General features: G+C 41.0%; 1 protein-coding gene across 1 annotated transcript in view; it reads right to left on the bottom strand.

Annotated features, from left to right (window-relative positions):
- The window catches only part of DNHD1 (dynein heavy chain domain 1), a 66,315-nt gene that overhangs the window by 43,341 nt on the left and 4,625 nt on the right, over window positions 1-18,349 (bottom strand). The window contains 6 exon segments of the mRNA XM_032641580.1: window positions 5,619-5,670; window positions 5,804-5,941; window positions 6,051-6,305; window positions 11,507-11,663; window positions 13,665-13,775; window positions 13,855-14,058. Coding sequence (XP_032497471.1) covers window positions 5,619-5,670; window positions 5,804-5,941; window positions 6,051-6,305; window positions 11,507-11,663; window positions 13,665-13,775; window positions 13,855-14,058 — 917 coding nt within the window.

Genomic DNA, 18,349 nt, shown 5'->3' with positions numbered 1-18,349 from the left:
AACAAAAATCTACTTCAAGAAATTTTTATAATAAAAATGAAGTAATCCTTTGTCCCTTACAAAGGATTTATCTTACCACAAATATCAAAAATATATTCTTTTATTTTTAAACTTCTTTATTGGAGTATAATTGCTTTACAGTGTTGTGTTAGTTTCTGCTGTATAACAAAGTGAATCACCTATATGCATATGTATATCCCCATATCCCCTCCTTCTTATGTCTCCCTCCCACCCTCCTTATCCCACCCCTCTAGGTGGTCACAAAGCACTGAGCTGATCTCCCTGTGCTATGCAGCTGCTTCCCACTAGCTATCTATTTTACATTTGGTAGTGTATATATGTCCATGCCACTCTCTCACTTCGTCCCAGCTTACCCTTCCCCCTCCCTGTGTCCTCAAGTCCATTCTCTACGTCTGTGTCTTTATTCCTGTGCTGCCCTTAGGTTCTTCAGAATCATTTTGTTGTTGTTGTTTAGATTCCATATATATGTGTTAGCATACAGTATTTATTTTTCTCTTTCTGACTTACTTCACTCTGTATGACAGACTCTAGGTCCATCCATCTCACTACAAATAACTCAGTTTCATTTCCTTTAAGGGCTGAGTAATATTCCATTGTATATATGTGCCACATCTTCTTTATCCATTCATCTGTTGATGGACACTTAGGTTGCTTCCATGTCCTGGCTATCGTAAATAGAGCTGCAATGAGCATTGTGATACATGACTCTTTTTATAGTTTTATCAGGGTATATGCCCAGTGGTGGGATTGCTGGGTCATATGGTAGTTCTATTTTTAGCTTTTTAAGGAACCTCCATACTGTTCTCCATAGTGGCTGTATCATTTACATTACCACCAACAGTGCAAGAGGGTTCCCTTTTCTCCACACTTTCTCCAGCATTTATTGTTTGTAGATTTTTTTTTCTTTCTTTCTTTCTTTCTTTTTTTTTTTGCGGTACGCAGGCCTCTCACTGTTGTGGCCTCTCCCATTGCAGAGCATAGGCTCCGGAGGCCCAGGCTCAGCGGCCATGGCTCACAGGCCCAGCCGCTCCGCAACATGTGGGATCTTCCCGGACCGGGGCACGAACCCGTGTCCCCTGCATCGGCAGGCAGACTCTCAACCACTGCACCACCAGGGAAGCCCTGTAGATTTTTTGATGATGGCTATTCTGACTGGTGTGAGGTGATACCTCATTGTAGTTTTGATTTGCATTTCTCTAATGTTTAGTGATGTTGAGCATCATTTCATGTGTTTGTTAGCAATCTGTATATCTTCTTTGGAGAAATATCTGTTTAGGTCTTCTGCCCATTTTTGGATTGGGTTGTTTGTTTTCTTGATATTGAGCTGCATGAGCTGCTTGTATATTTTGGAGATTAATCCTTTGTCAGTTGCTTCGTTTGCAAATATTTTCTCCCATTCTGAGGGTTGTCTTTTCATCTTTTTTATGGTTTCCTTTGCTGTGCAAAAGCTTTTAAGTTTCATTAGGTGCCATTTGTTTATTTTACTTTTTATTTCCATTTCTCTAGGAGGTGGGTCAATAAGGATCTTGCTGTGATTTATGTCATAGAGTGTTCCGCCTATGTTTTCCTCTAAGAGTTTTATAGTGTCTGGCCTTACATTTAGGTCTTTAATCCATTTTGAGTTTATTTTGTGTATGGTGTTAGGGAGTGTTATGATTCCATTCTTTTACATGTAGCCATCCATATGTGTGGGGGTTTATCTCTGGGCTTTCTATCCTGTTCCATTTATCTATATTTCTGTTTTTGTGCCAGTACAATACTCTCTTGATTATTGTAGCTTTGCAGTATAGTCTGAAGTCTGGGAGCCTGATTCCTCCGGCTCCATTTTTCTTTCTCAAGATTCCTTTGGCTACTCGGGGTCTTTTCTGTTTCCATACAAATTGTGAAACTTTTTGTTCCAGTTCTGTGAAAAATGCCATTGGTAGCTTAATAGGGATTGCACTGAATCTGTAGATTGCTTTGGGCAGTGTAGACATTTCCACAATGTTGATTCTTCCAATCCAAGAACATGGTATATCTCTCCATCTGTTGGTATCATCTTTAATTTTTTTCATCAGTGTCTTATAGTTTTCTGCATACAGGTCTTTTGTTTCCTTAGGTAGGTTTATTCCTAGGTATTTTATTCTTTTTGTTGCAATGGTATATGGGAGTGTTTCCTTAATTTCTCTTTCAGATTTTTTTATCATTAGTGTATAGGAATGCCAGAGATTTCTGTGCATTAATTTTGTATCCTGCAACTTTACCAAATTCATTGATTAGCTCTAGTTTTCTGGTAGCATCTTTAGGATTCTCTATGTAGAGTATCATGTCATCTGCAAACAGTGATAATTTTAATTCTTCTTTTCTGATTTGGATTCCTTTTATTTCTTTTTCTCCTCTGATTGCTGTGGCTAAAACTTCCAAAACTATGTTGAATAATAGTAGTGAGAGTGGGCACCCTTATCTTGTTCCTTATCTTAGAGGAAATGGTTTCAGTTTTTCACCATTGAGAACAATGTTGGCTGTGGGTTTGTCATATATGGCCTTTATTATGTTGAGGTAGGTTCCCTCTATGCCTACTTTCTAGAGAGATTTTATCATAAATCGGCGTTGAATTTTGTCGAAAGCTTTTTCTGCATCTATTGCGATGATCATATGGTTTTTCTCCTTCAATTTGTTAATGTGGTTTATCATGTTGATTGATTTACATATATTGGAGAAATCCTGCATTTGTGGGATAAACCCCACTTGATCATGGTGTATGATCCTTTTAATGTGCTGTTGGATTCTGTTTGCTAGTATTTTGTTGGGGATTTTTGCAGGTATGTTCATCAGTGATATTGGCCTGCAGTTTTCTTTTTTGTGACATCCTTGTCTGGTTTTGGTATTAGGGTGATGATGGCGTCATAGAATGAGTTTGGGAGTGTTCCTCCCTCTGCTATATTTTGGAATAGTTTGAGAAGGATGGGTGTTAGCTCTTCTCTAAATGTTTGATAGAATTCACCTGTGAAGCCGTCTGGTCCTGGACTTTTGTTTGTTGGAAGATTTTTAATCACAGTTTCAATTTCATTACTTGTGATTGGTCTGTTCATATTTTCTGTTTCTTCCTGGTTCAGTGTTGGAAGGTTGTGCTTTTCTAAGAATTTGTCCATTTCTCCCAGGTTGTCCATTTTATTGGCATATAGTTGCTTGTAGTAATCCCTCATGATTCTGTGTATTTCTGCAGTGTCAGTTGTTACTTCTCCTTTTTCATTTCTAGTTCTGTTGATTTGAGTCTTCTCCCTTTCTTTTCTTGATGAGTCTGGCTAATGGTTTATCAATTTTGTTTATCTTCTCAAAGAACCAGCTTTTAGTTTTGTTGATCTTTGCTATTGTTTCCTTCATTTCTCAAAAAGATATTGCGATCTTGGTAGGATATTGCCATAGTAAAGTTAAAGTAAGAACTTTGAGGTAATAGTTCCTGAACTTGACACCTGCCAGATGAGGAAAATGATTATCTGATTGTATTTCTCAGTTTTAAACTGCAGAATATTCCTGATAAGACTGTAAGAGCATCCGATAGTAACATTAATAACCTCTTTTTGGTCTCAAAATGTTCCAGTTCTAAGACTGTCCTCTGGAAAATGTCATAGAACATAGCTTATGAACAGAGAATATGTTACAAGCACTTTATTAGTAAAGCACTGGGTGTTCTTCTAGGGACTAGAATCTAGTAAATATATAATTTTCTGTTATAAGGGGCTTATTTTTCATATTTTTGGGTGTAAATGGAGGTACTGAAATCATTTTGTAATTTGGTTAAAATGCCATACAAATTTTGCCTCATTTAAGTAAAAGATTTCTAAGATGAATGAATTTCTTAAAGACTACTTTTAGTGTTTTACCTGCTACATGTTTATTGTATATTACTCTAATTTTCATAAAGAACTTACAGAAAAATCCCAAATCAGAACTTTGATTCTGGTTCCTCCACGGTATTAACTTGATTTTCCATGCTGGTCTTGTTTTTTCCCTTCAAATTCTGATTTTGAAAAATCTCTAACATGTAGAAAAGTTTAAAGGATCTACACACTCCTTTCTTTATCTATCCACTTAGACTCAACAATTATTAACATTTTGCCACATTGCTTTTTTTGTTTTTCCTTCCCTTTTTCCTTTCCCTAAACTATTGGTTTGGCCAAAAAGTTCATTCAGGATTTTCCGTAGTTATGGAAAACCCCAAATGAACTCTTTGGCCAACCCAATACTTGCAAGATATGAGTATCGTGACACTTCACCCCTAAATACATCAGTCCCTGATGCTTTTCTAAAAGTAGAAGGGATAACCCAAGACATTGCAAGTGAATATTCTCACTTTCACTAGAATTTAGAATAAAAGTTGAAGGGGTTTTTGTTTGTTTGTTTTGCCCTTCAAAGGAAAATACTGGAGCATATGCATAGTATGAATTAGTACATCATATAATGAGGAAGCACTGTGAAATGTATGATTTACCTAAATCTTTAATACTACTACGAATAAGATACTATCTGTAACATGTACTACTATGTGCTGAGCACTATTCTTAACATATTACTCTTTTATTCTTCAAAACAATGCTGCAAGTGAGGTATTTTTGTTTTCCCATTTTACAGATTAGTGAACTAGCCTGTCTGACTTCGGAGCCCTTCCTTTTTCCACTGTACCATGTAAAACAAACATCAATAATCTCTATTGATTAATCTAGATTCACTTGAGAAAAAAATGTGCTGCAACTGGTGTGATTTGTCAAAGACACAGGGTCGGGAATTCCCTGGAGGTCTAGGGGTTATGACTCCGAGTTTCCACTGCAGGGGGCACTGGTTCGATCCCTGGTCGGGGAATTAAGATCCTGCATGCTGCGAGGCGCGGCCAAAAAACAAACAAAGAAAAGAAAAACACAGGCTCCTTTCAATGACCCTTTTTCTTCCTTGTCACCTAATTCCTAAAATTAACCTGGTGTCTTTACATTATCTTAATGAAGACGTACTAGTTGAATGGGAAAATGAAAAAGTACCTACATGTCAGAGGTGACTGAATGCACTTAATGGTTTTATCTGTGACAGCGTGAGTATTCCAAATAAAGGGAATGTGAAGGTGTATTTCCTCCCTGACGATTGATTTACTAGTTTTGAGGATTGATAATCAATGATAACTGGTAACTCTAAAATAGCTCAATAATACTAATGAATTATTCTATATGAAATGAAAAAGAGCTGCATGAAATAAAGCAAATATTGAACAGGCAGAGTTCTTCAAACAAGTACAAATTAACTTAGCAATCAAATCCAACTGTAAATGAAACGCCATTATGACATTAGAGAAAAACCTCATGGAGTTACGACAAATCAGAGGACAATGTATTCACACCCTTTCATACACCTCTCACTGCACTCAGGTACGTGCACGTACATACACATAGGCACATGCACGAGTGAGCAAAAACATGCGTCCACTCTCCTACCCCCCAACACATGTGCCGACCCAGGTTAGAGCTGCTCCATCCATGCCCAGTGCCCGACTCTCTGGCCATTAGGACACTGCACGTGACCTTCTCCCTCCTTCCACCCTTCCTCCCCGCTGCCTAGGGCTCCTTAAATACCTTCAAAATACAGGGAATCCCAGAAGGTCTTCGGGTCTGTACACTGCATTACCTTCATGCCAAGGTACAGAGAAGGGGCAGAGATAGCAAACAATGAGGGTTCAGACCAGGCTGAGAGCTTCTGATTATACAGAGGATAGGAAGTGGGAATTCCTACAGCCAGCCCCCTGTCCAATCCAGAATACCTTCAGGGCAGAGACCTTCGTAGACCTTAGGCCCCCAATTATAATCTGGATCATATTTTCAATACAGGGCTCATGAGACAGCTGGCCACAACTGTCAAAGACCAGCTGCGCTGAGAGAAAGGGTTTCTGCCTTGGGGCCTGTAAAGGAGGGTCAGGAGAGGTGGTGGGGCTAGATGTCAGTATCCGCTCCCTACCAGCTGGCCCCTGACCGCCCGCCAACCTCCACACATGCCACCCACCACCTCACTTGCAAGATGTTGGCCACAAAAGAGGTTATCTCGTCCTCTATGATGGACACGAGGTTCTGGCAAATCATGTAGTCTACCAGGCGGGCCAGTTGTCCCATCTGCAGCAGCCAGGCTTCTGCCTGCTTCAGCTTCTGCTCCAGCTGCTGGCACTGCACCCTCTGAAGGTATAGGGAGCCCTGGCCTGTCCTGATCCTCTTGCAGTTTTTCACTTGCTCCTGCAGGCCCTGTTGCATGTGGTATGTATCCTCGTGAATCTGTCAGAATAGAGAGTGGAAAATTCACTGGAGAAAGGGGGATGGAGACCAAACTGGCCACCCACTGGCCCGTTGCAAAGCTCTCAGGTCATGGAGCCTAAAACCTAGATATACACATGAATGGCTGCTTTTTAGTACAGATTGGCCCTGGAAATCTTTAAGCGACCAGGGAAGATGTGAAATGGAGAAGATACATTGAGAAGCTACAGTGAGTTATTTTGATAGGCCAGGCCTGTCTGCCAAGAGCCCCCAGGATGGAACTCAAATAGAAAATTTGTGCATGTGTAAATAGAGAGATTCACAATGCATAGATTAGACAAAGAAAAAGAGAGACTGGCTAAGTAAGGCTCAGCAATTATTCCAGGATATGGAGTCTGATCACCAGGCCTGGGTGATGTGGCCTACTGACCAGCGCAACACTGCCTTCTGTGAGAGTAGAAGCTGTCTCTGGCTACTGACATAGACTTTCTAGTGGGGGACAGGGAATAGGGTTGAAAGCCTGGGGACCTTTTTGTGGGTTCTTCTCACAACTGGGAAGCTCCTCAGCCTACAAAGGCGGCTGATAGTTGCCACCTCTGGGCCTGTCCTGTTGCGGAACAGAGGGGAGACACCAGAAAGACATATTTGGCCAGATGGACCGTTTGTCCTTGCTGCTCTCCTATTCTTTCTGATGCTCAACAGAGCTTGTGATTAGAACTACGGGTTGTCTGTGGATTGTATTCTGCTAACTCTGAGCTCAGATCCCAGTCTTCTGAGATCCAGACCCAAGGCAGTTGAGACCTAAGCTAGGTGTGTCATATACGGACATGCCTTGGACTTGGCGAGGTGTCCTCTCCTGTGCTCTAGCAATACCCTCAATACCCAGTGCTTCCCACGTCATAGTCCTTAGTCCAGTGTACCATTATCTACTCGTGTGACTCATCCACTACACTGTAAATTCTCCAAGGAGGCCTCCGTCACACCTTATTTCATGTCTCTACTGCTTAACACAGTGCCTGGCATGGCCCGTTCCACAGTAAATGTTTATAAAAAGAATGTACCGCCTCACACTGAAAGGGCTTACTGAGTGACAACTAGGATAAAACCATAAAAACAACAACAACAATAGTTATTGGGTTGGCCGAAAAGTTTGTTTAGGTTTTTCCATAACATGTTATCAGTATATGTTTTTAAAACCTCATCATTAGGGGCAATATCTTTAGAGTTCTAAGGAAATTTTTAAAACCTAGGATACTGTATCTAGCCACAGTATCACTGAAGTTTGAGGATGAATAAAGACATTTTTAGATATACAAAGACTAAAAATTCACCATCCACAGATTCTCTCTGGAAAAAATTAACAGTATATTTCTGACAGAGGAAAATGAATATAAGAGGATAAAGTGGTCTACAAGAAGCTCTGATGAGCAAAAAACAATTTGTGAAACACATCGTTAATTCTAAATGAGTAGCTGTAAAACAAGAATGTTCATGACAATCTAGAACTAAAATTCCAGGAGATATCAAAAAAGCATAATGAGAAGGGCAGAGAGTGGGGAGAGGAAGAGAGGAGAAAAGAGAGGAGAAAAATTCTAAATGAGTAGCTGTAAAACAAGAATGTTCATGACAATCTAGAACTAAAATTCCAGGAGATATCAAAAAAGCATAATGAGAAGGGCAGAGAGTGGGGAGAGGAAGAGAGGAGAAAAAGGAAATTAGAAGAGTGCTAAGGTTTTATTCTGCTTAGAAGAAAGATATAGACACAAACTCAACTTGGCATTCATTCAGTCAACAAATATTCACAGAGCACCTACTATATGGCATAAACTATAGTAAGCAATAGAGACATATTAATGAATGAAACAGATAAAAATCCCTACCCTCTAGTTGGGGGGGGAAATACAAGAAACATAATAAATAAATAATATACAATAAACATATAAATAATAAATTTATATTGTATGTGAAAATTATAAGTGCTGTGAGAAAAACAACAGAGCAGAAAAAGAGGAATCAGGAGTTCTCGTAATAATGGAGCTTTTACAATCTCAAATAGGGTGACTAGAGAAGGACTTTCTGAGTGGGTGTTTTTAGGAACAGACATGAAGGAAACATTGTTATAAAAATACAAATTGAACAGCTACCTCTGTTAGGCAGGTGTATAAATGTCTTACATAGGCATTCAGCTGCAAGGAAGAGAAAACCAGAAAAAGTATGGCTTAAGCAAGTAAAGGTTTATTTAATGCAGTAAGAAATCCACGGATGGCATATTGCCCCAATAATATCAGTCAGAACAAAGCTCCCTCTATCTTCCTCTTCTTCCATCCTCAATATGCCTTTCACCCTCATCATGGTGAGATGGCTTCCCCAGCACCAGAAATTTCATCCACGGGTTAGGCAATAAGACAGGAATAAAGGTCCCAAAAGACATTCCAGTTGGATCTGCCTCTTTTTAAAAGTTTTCCCAGTGACTTCCACTTAAGTTTCATTGCCCAGAACTGAGTTACAAGCCTTTCTCCAGGTAGGAGTCTAAGAAAAGAAATAAAATCAAGATTCTGAAACTAAGAAAGATGAGTAGACACTGAGTAGTTCCTGGGCAATCATGAGAAGAATAAAATGTATAACATCCAAATCAGAAGAGGATAGCAATAGCAACAAAAATGTAAAACAACCCAATGAAGGACAAAAAACACAAGGAAGACTCAAATAGAAAGCGTAGGAAATAGAAAACACCAAAATGAGATGGGAAAAACAAAGCCAAGCCTGTAATAGACCCTCAGACAAAACGTTTCCCAGCTCTTTCTAAGAGATATATATAAAACAAAGTAACAAAGGGAGGTTGAAAACAAAGGGATAGAAAAAGATAGTTCAAGCAAATGCTTGATGCTGTTAGTATCAGACAAAAGAGAACTCTAGTAGAAAAGTAGTAATAAGAGTGAAGACATTTTCATATCAATAAAGTTATGAACCTTTATGCACATAACAACATGATTTTGAAATACATGTTGCAAACCGAAAGAGCATCAAGGAGACATTAATAAATCTATAGTCATAGGAGGGGATTTTTTTTTTTTTTTTTTTTTGCCGTACGCGGGCCTCTCACTGTTGTGGCCTCTCCCGTTGCGGAGCACAGGCTCCGGACGCGCAGGCTCAGCGGCCATGGCTCACGGGCCCAGCCGCTGCGCGGGATGTGGGATCTTCCTGGACCGGAGCACGAACCCGTGTTCCCTGCATCGGCAGGCGGACTCTCAACCACTGCGCCACCAGGGAAGTCCACAGGAGGGGATTTTTAATGTATATCTCTCACTGACCACTAAATGTGATGTATGATTCTGGATTGGATCATAAAGCAGGGAAGAAAACATAGTTAAAAAGGACATTATTGAAATAATTGGCAAATATTTAATAAGGATTGTGGGTTAGATAATAGAAGCTATCAAAGTGAAATTCCTAATTTTTTTATAATTGTACTATAGTTATGGAAGAAAATGTCCTTGTTCTTACAAAAAACATACTGGCATATTTAGGGGTAAATGGACTTGATGTCTGCAACTCACTCTCAGATGGTTCAGCAAAGTAATGTATATACACATAGGGAAAGAAAAAGAGCATAAATGATAACATAAAAGGGAAAAAATAACCATCTGGGTGAAAGGTATATGAGAATTTATTACACTATCCTTGCAACTCTCCTAATAAGTGTGAAATTACATCAAAATTAAAAGTTACACAAGGAAGGAAAGAAGGGAGGAAGGAAGGAAATGGGTTTATCCCAGTAATGCAAAGGTGGTCTAACACCGACAATTCACCATATTAACAGACTAAAGGAGAAAAATCCCATGATCATCTAAATAAAAGTAGAAAAAAAATCATTGGACAAAATTCAATACCCATTCATGAAAAAAAACCTCTTAACAAACTAGGAATTGATGGAAACTTCCTTAAAAATTGGTAAGAATGTCTACCAAACACTTGCATTTAATATCATTATTTATTTGTTTCTAATCTATTTGAGTTATTCAGTAATGCTACATTTTGATGGGCAGCAGCATGTTTTTATTTAGCACAGATTACAAGCTTGGTTCTGTAACAATCCAGTTGCCAGCTGTGTTGATTACTCATCCTCCCTCACTGCCCGCCCCCCACCTTTGGGGTGACTGCCAACGGGGACGGGTTCCATTCACTCTACATAGCAGCACAGAAAGAGGTAACTGTTGCATTTTCTTGTCCTTTCACTCTTTTTATGGTGATTTTTTTAAAAATTAATTTTAATATAGACAATTTATTATTTTTATGGTTTATAATTTTTATATTTTAAGAAACCCTGAAATGATAAAAATATTATCCCATAATATCTTCTGAAAGCTTTTTGGATTTTTTTTTCATATTTAATGTTATTCACAATAGCAAAAAACTGGAACCAATGTAAGTGTCCATCAACAGGAAAGTTAACAAATAAATTGTGGTACATTTTATAGTAAAACACTACATAGCAATACAAAAGAGTGAACCACTACTACCTGCAATGTTATGGATAAATCTCACTAACACAATGTGGAGTGAAAAAAAGCCAGACGAAAAAGAGCACATGCTGTCTGATTCCATTTACATGAAATTCCAAATCGGACAAAATTAATCTATGGTGACAAAGGTCAGAGTAGTGGTTACCTTTGTGGAGGCACTGATGAGAGAGGTACCGGGGAGCTTGCTGAGGTGCTATAAATGCTCTATATCTTGACCTGCTGGTAGTTACATGAGTGTATACATATGCAAAAATTTCAATAAACTGTATTTAGGTGGCATGTATCACAGATACAAAGTAGGCGCACGAAGGAAGGACTCCACGACTGGATGCTTCTACCAGCCACAGTGGCCTGTCAAAGGTTCAAGATATGCTCAGACATGAGCCTAGCAGCACGAAAGATGAGGATTCCAACTCTCAAATTCTCTAATGCTCCTGGCACGAACAACTGAAAAAAACAGACTTCGTTATGTTCCTTTTCCTCTCTGCTCAAGGCCTTGGGAAAAGGTTGAGTCCAAGTCTCTGCCTACCTGTTATTAATCCATCCACCTAGAGCAGAGACTGCTGTTGCTGGACAGGACAATGGCTCTGAGGCAACTGCAGAGTCCAGAACACACAGGCAAGCTTAAGCCAAGAGAAGGCTGAAACACTGGCGAGTTCAGCTTGGAGAAAAAGCTCACAATAAATCGGAGCCTCTTACCAGATGAAGGATGGATGTGCAGAGGTGCAGGCAGCGATGGAGCAGCCGCAGAGCTTTGTGGTTTTCCTTGGCTAGAGCCCGCCGTAGGTCCAGCAACTCGTAGCACTGATCTGCTTCATGGGGGAGCCAGGACACAGAGCGCAGCTCCTGCAGAAGCCTGGAATCAAGGACTAAACTGCTCAGAGCCAGCGACTCTGCCCTCTTACCTTGGACACCTCTGACTTCTTCCTAGCCCAGCTCGCATCAGAATGAGCAAAGGTTTAGAGAGATTATAATATTCCCAGGGACCAACAGTGATAGCCTCCTCTTGAGGGTTCTTTGGAAGAGTTTAAGCCCAGGAAGTTGCTGGCTGGGGAACTCTTTGGGAAAGGCTTGGGGTATGTGCAAATGTTTTTTGTTTTTTTCTGTTTTATGTATTTAATTTTTTTTTAATTTTACTTCATTTATTTTTTTATGCAGCAGGTTCTTATTAGTTATCTATTGTAAATGTTTACACTGAGTTACCTTTCTGCCAGGAAAGAGGGTCAAAGAGATCCCAAGGTGTGACTCAGAAGGAGAGACTGCAGAGCCTTCTTCCATGGAATAGGGGAAGCCAAGGGCCCTAACAGTCTAGATGGACAGGTAGGTTTTATTTTATTTTTTCTTTCTTTCTTTCTTTTTAACTATTTTTTAACATCTTTATTGGAGTATAATTGCTTTACAATGTTGTGTTAGTTTCTGCTGTACAACAAAGTGAATCAGCTATATGTATACATATATCCCCATATCTCCTCCCTCTTGCGTCTCCCTCCCACCCTCCCTATCCCACCCCTCTAGGTGGTCACAAAGCACTGAGCTGATCTCCCTGTGCTATGCGGCTGCTTCCTACTAGCTATCTATTTTACATTCGGTGGTGTATATAGAACAGGTAAGTTTTAGAATCAAAGGTGAGGAACCTCCAACTTCCCTATGGGGAAGTTTCATCCCTGACGAAACCCCACTTCTCTTATTCATTCCCCAAACAACCACCCTGAAAAATCTACATCTCTAAATATCCTTGAAAAAATGAAGGACCCCCCTAATAAGCAGAGGATGATCACAATGGGTGTAATTTATTCAGTACCTATTGGGGCACTGAACATGGTACTTTATATTCACAATCTCATTTAATTCTCACTAGAGCTGTGAGTAGCAGAAATCTTCCTCTCTTGTTTTCAGATCAGGAAACTGGGGCTCAAAGAGTAAAGTCCCTTGCTAGTGTTCAGGACTTAAATTCAGATCTGTGCAGCCCAATTATGCCATGATGATTAAGCTAGACTGGAGGATACCTAGAGCAGAGGTTGCAAACTGGTAGCCCATGGGCCGAATTCAGACTGAAAAGGTTTTTATATGTACCACTAAGAGTTGGCCAGCACCGTGTTTTAATAAAAAATTTCACTAACCAGGTAAAATTAAGAGATTTGACAACAAAATGTGGATTCCCAGGTCATCCTGAAAAAATAATGTGGCTGACACACTGGACCCATGTTCCCCATGGCAACAGTCAGTTGGAACTAAGTAGTGACTGTCCTCTTTAGGTGCAATCTCCAAACTGATTGCAGTCCCACACTCCCTAAAGTCTTGAATCGAACCCACTGCATTTCTTCCATAGCTCCTCCTTGGGACCTGTAGGCATCTGAGCTTGCAACTCCTATCACAGAACATAACTGGAGTGGTTGAAGAGTTGTGCAGAGAAAGCAAGAAAGTACTGAAAATAGGAGTAACTAAGCTTTTCTTAAAAAAAAAAAAAGAATCCAAGTAATACCATAGTAAGAGCAGAGTTTCACACACCTGCATTATCATCCTCAAATTTGATATTTAATAATTGTACGATCTGGGGCAAGTTGATGTAGAAATTAATTAATACATAGAGCTATGTTCAGAATATATTATTCAGAGAAAAAAACTGGTTACTTAACAATATGTAAAGTATGATCACATTGGTATATGTGATGGAAAAAAAGACTACAAGGATATGCGACAGAATGTCTGTCATGGTTATCTGTAGATGGTGAGACTGAAGATTTTTTTCCTTTGTGCTTTTTTTTTGTATTTTCCAAATCTTCTACGATGAACGTGTTGTTACTTCTTGTAAAATAATTTTTTAAAGTTCATTGAAGTTGTGTTTTGAAGACCTCACCTGCTAATATGGAGTAGCCCAACTCCAAAGTGGGGCACGGCAAAGAGCAGATGCTTCTCTAGGAAAGTCCGGTGCCGGTGCAGCCTCTGCAACTTCACACGCTTCTTCCAGCTACAGATCAGAGGGCAGTGACAGTGGCTGTTGCTCTTTATGACACTTCTTCCCAATTCCCATACCCGTCATCACCTACCAGGCCAAGGCCTTGCGTAAGAGGAAATACTTGAAGAACGGAATGAACTGGAGCTGTTGCCAGAGGACAGAGCGGTGGTGCCAGGTACCCAGCGTCATTGCCTCACTGCCCTCCACAGGATGTACGTGCAGGACCCCAAAGGGAGAGAAGATGTAGTGCTCAGAATTCACCTTGTTGGGTGGTACCACCATCAGGCTGTAAGGTCTTTAAGAAAGGGCACAGATCAGTGGGAGCCTTGCAAACTTGTGCAGACTCCAGGGAGGGACAAAAGAAGGACAGGAAGGGGGAAATAAGGAGGCAGGAAAGAAGGCGGAAGAAAGTGGGAAGAGGGGAAAGAGAGCAGAATGATCTTCAAACCAGAAAGATGGAATATTAAGAAGAAACAGAAGCCAAAAATAGGTGGGAAGAAAGAAAAAGACCCCTAGCCAGTCCCAAGAAGTTCCTATCTCCAGACCCAGAGAGCTAACATCCCATCAAATCTAAGATGCCATCAGTTGTAAGCTTGCAGCATTTTAAAAATTATTTATTTGTTTGTTTATTTATTTAGGCCATGCCAGTTCCTAGTTGCAGCATGCTTGCGGGATCTAGTTCCCCAACCAGGGACTGAACCCACGCCCCCTGCATTGGGAGCGAGGAGTCCTACCCACTGGCCCACCAGGGAAGTCCCTAGTTGCAACATTTTCTTATGAAATGCTAAAATTTAAAAATGCCACCAATATGACATGCCACCAATTTGTAAGCTGCATCGCAATTTCAGAGATGTTGAAATGTGAAAAAAAATGTGCATCTTAGAAATGATAAAATACGTATATCCCTAGATGCTGAAATAACATGCAGAGATAATCAGGGAATGCTGTTTGGAGTAACTGAGAATGGGGAAAAGCAAGAGTAGCTAGAAGACTATACAGGCCAATAAAGAGGAAAACTGCCACCTAGTGAACCAGACAAGTACCTCCAGAGCCATCTTAAAATCCTACTAAGTTGTCTTATTTCAAGAAAATGCACCTACATCCCACACTAAATACAATTTATATGTAACTATATAGTAGTTGCAGAAAACTAGTTGCCATAATGCTTTGTTTGGGCACATTTAATAAAGCATTTATTCATTTTTAAAAATATTTATTTTGGGGGCTTTCCTGGTGGCGCAGTGGTTGAGAGTCCGCCTGCCGATGCAGGGGACACGGGTTCGTGCCCCGGTCTGGGAAGATCCCACGTGCCACGGAGCGGCTGGGCCCGTGAGCCATGGCCGCTGAGCCTGTGCGTCTGGAGCCTGTGCTCCGCAATGGGAGAGGCCACAACAGTGAGAGGCCTGTGTATCACAAAAAAACAAAAAACAAAACAAAACAAAAAGAACAAATCTACGTGACTCAAGCCCCCTCTCTTAACCACTGGGTCAGTTGGCATCCCACAGGGTAGCTACCTACCCTAACTGAAGCCTGACTTCCCAAGGGAACACTCCTTCCCCTGTGGCCTTCTTAATGGAGGCTACTCTTCCTGCACAGAGCCAAGAGTCAGGGATAGCTGAGCAAAGACTCTAAGGAAGTCAAGGAATATGTTCTCCCCTAAGTATAAATCAAAATCTAGGACAGGGAGTTCCCTGGTGGCCTAGTGGTTAGGATTCCGGGCTTCCACTGCTGTGGCCCAGGTTCAATCCCTGGTCAGGGAACTGAGATCCCACAAGCCATGTGGTATGACAAAAAAAAAAAAAAAAAAAAAAAAAAACTAGGACAAATAAAAGAAAAAAACATTTTTATAAATTTATTTATTTTTGGCTGTGTTGGGTCTTTGTTGCTGCACACGGGCTTTCTCTACTTGCAGTGAGCGTAGGCTACTCTTCGTTGTGGTGCACGGGCTTCTCATTGCAGTGGCTTCTCTTGCTGCGGAGCACGGGCTCTAGGTGCGCAGGCTTCAGTAGTTGTGGCATGAGGGCTCAGTAGTTGTGGCTTGCGGGCTCTAGAGCGCAGGCTCAGTAGTTGTGGCGCACGGGCTTAGTTGCTCCGTGGCATGTGGGATCTTCCTGGACCACGTATCGAACACATGTCCCCTGCATTGGCAGGAGGATTCTTAACCACTGCGCCACCAGGGAAGTACCAAGAAAATTTCGATAAATGCAAATACTTTGAAAGGAAACCTGTTACATGGCAAATAAATAAAGTGAAACAAAAAGTGCCAGTTTCCTCTTTTACTGATGGTGCACTTGAAATTTGGACCAATACTCCCACTTGAGAACAACTAGAAAAACTGGGCGAAGTATCTGGATAAAATATGAAAATCATCAGATAACCCACAAATCAATCCCCAGGGCTTCCAGTTGGGATCCTGGTAACAACACAGGTTGAACCAGAAAACACCTCCCTCCTTGGTGTGGGCCCCCAGCTGCAACTTCTGCTGTTTAGCTTTCTGAGTCTGTTGAAAGCTCAGCTCCTCTTCTACATCTTTCAGGAGCATATAGTAAAACTGACACACCATTGCCTCTACTGGAATCTCTGGCGAAAAGCAGAACCAAGTGCAAAACTCACTTCATTGGGTCCCTTCTTTGACAGATGTTGGTGCTGTGATTATTCACTGCCTTTTTAGTTCGCTTGCTCATGGTGTCTTGTCTCTCTCTGTGCCTAATTGTCTTTGATTGTGCTGCTTCTCTGACTGTGACTGAGCTGATAGTTGAAAGCCCTAAGCTTGTAATTTTCTTTCTGTAGGCTCTCCACCATGGTCAATAGGCATCTCATCCAACATTGCTACCATTACTATCACTACTGCTGGACAGTCAAGTGTAGCAGCCGCTAGGTGTCAGTAGGTAGGTTATCACTTTCAACCACAGTGACTAATTAATTGTGATGCCACTATAGGTCATGGATTACTAGTATACTATTTCCCATTAAGAAGGAGGCTGGTACTGTCCAAGGCCAAGGACATTACCAAAATAATATCAAAATCCCATATTTGAGGATTGTTTCCTGGGACCACTCGTAATATCAGGTACTATATCAGAGTTCGGTCAGGAAAACAGAAATTGCATTAGGAATTTCAACAAAGTGAATTTAACAGAGAAAATGTGTTTTAGAAAAAGTGTCACAGGACACCTAAAAAGCAAAAAGGGAATATTAAGCGCAGAGACAATAACTGCAGGAAATGGACGCCAGCCCTAGAACCAGAGGAGCAAAAGGAAGAGGTTTCTCTAAGAAGGAGATGCTGCCTGGCTGTTCCTAGTATATAAGGAGTTTGCAGGGGTGTGTGTCGGGGGTGGTGCCTTGCAGAGCGGTGACTCAGAACTCTGATGGGAAGATGCTACCCAGCTGGCGTTGGTCCCTCTCAGGATCAGAGGAGGCTGATTCAGAAACTTCCAGCTGCTGCCAGAGTGAAAGACATGAAGAACAAGCCAAGGAAGGACAGAGTCCCTTCTCCTCTCATCCTGCTGTCCAGTCTCCTTCTAGCACCCCCTATTAATCGAACCTAACAGGACGCTGGCTGAAAAAGGAGAAATGAAGTTTGCAGTCCCAGCCCCAGTATTACAAAGCAGGGAGAGGAGAGCAGAACTAGAGCCAAGAGACCATGGCTTAAGAACTGGCACAATGCTCTCAGTGAACTTTCGTTAAATGAACGGATCAGTAAATCAATGGATGGCACAGCTCACTAGCGCCACCTAAGTTCAGAAGCAAGAGGTCACTGTATGCAGGAAATAAGGCTCCCTGGGAGTGGGTATCAGATACTGCTTAACAGTGTGGACATTTGAGTTAAGACAGTCCTAGGTTTACGTCCTTTTTCCATCACTTACTATGTGGTCTTGGACCGGTTACTTAACCTCTCTAGGCATGTCTATTCATCTCATATATGGAAATAATAATGGCACCTATCTGGTAGGTGGGGATTAAATGACACATGTATATAGAAAAGCTTGATTAATGGTAATTATTATTGTTATTTCTGGGAAGAGAAGAGACTTGAATAGAGCATTTAAAAATACTAAGATTTGGGCTTCCCTGGTGGCGCAGTGGTTGAGAGTCTGCCTGCCGATGCAGGGAACACGGGTTCGTGCCCCGGTCTGGGAAGATCCCACATGCCGCGGAGCGGCTGGGCCCGTGAGCCGTGGCCGCTGAGCCTGTGCGTCCGGAACCCGTGCTCCGCAACGGGAGAGGCCACAACAGTGAGAGGCCCGCGTATCGCAAAAAAAAAAAAAAAAAAAAAACAAAAAACTAAGATTTGGATCTAATGGAAGAAAGTGAATGAATGCTTCTCAAGTCATGTGGATTGAGACTTGTTTTTATCGCACAGAGATAAAATTAGGACGAAAATGTAGAAGTAAAAAGAAAGTAGTCTAAGAACAGGATGCCTTGCAAAACACAAAGCTTCCCTGAGAGTGTAAAGATTTAAACAAACACCAAGATTCTTGCATTGGAGTTAGAAGAGATCACCATTAAATTCCCTTCTGAGGCGATGACCAAATGTTTCTATCACTCTAGGACAGAACAAAGAAGACAGAGAAAAAAGTAGAAAA

The sequence above is a fragment of the Phocoena sinus genome, chromosome 8, assembly GCF_008692025.1.
Source record: "Phocoena sinus isolate mPhoSin1 chromosome 8, mPhoSin1.pri, whole genome shotgun sequence".
NCBI lineage: Eukaryota > Metazoa > Chordata > Mammalia > Artiodactyla > Phocoenidae > Phocoena > Phocoena sinus.
Note: the sequence above shows the minus strand (reverse complement) of the source record. Positions and strands in the feature narration are given on the sequence as shown.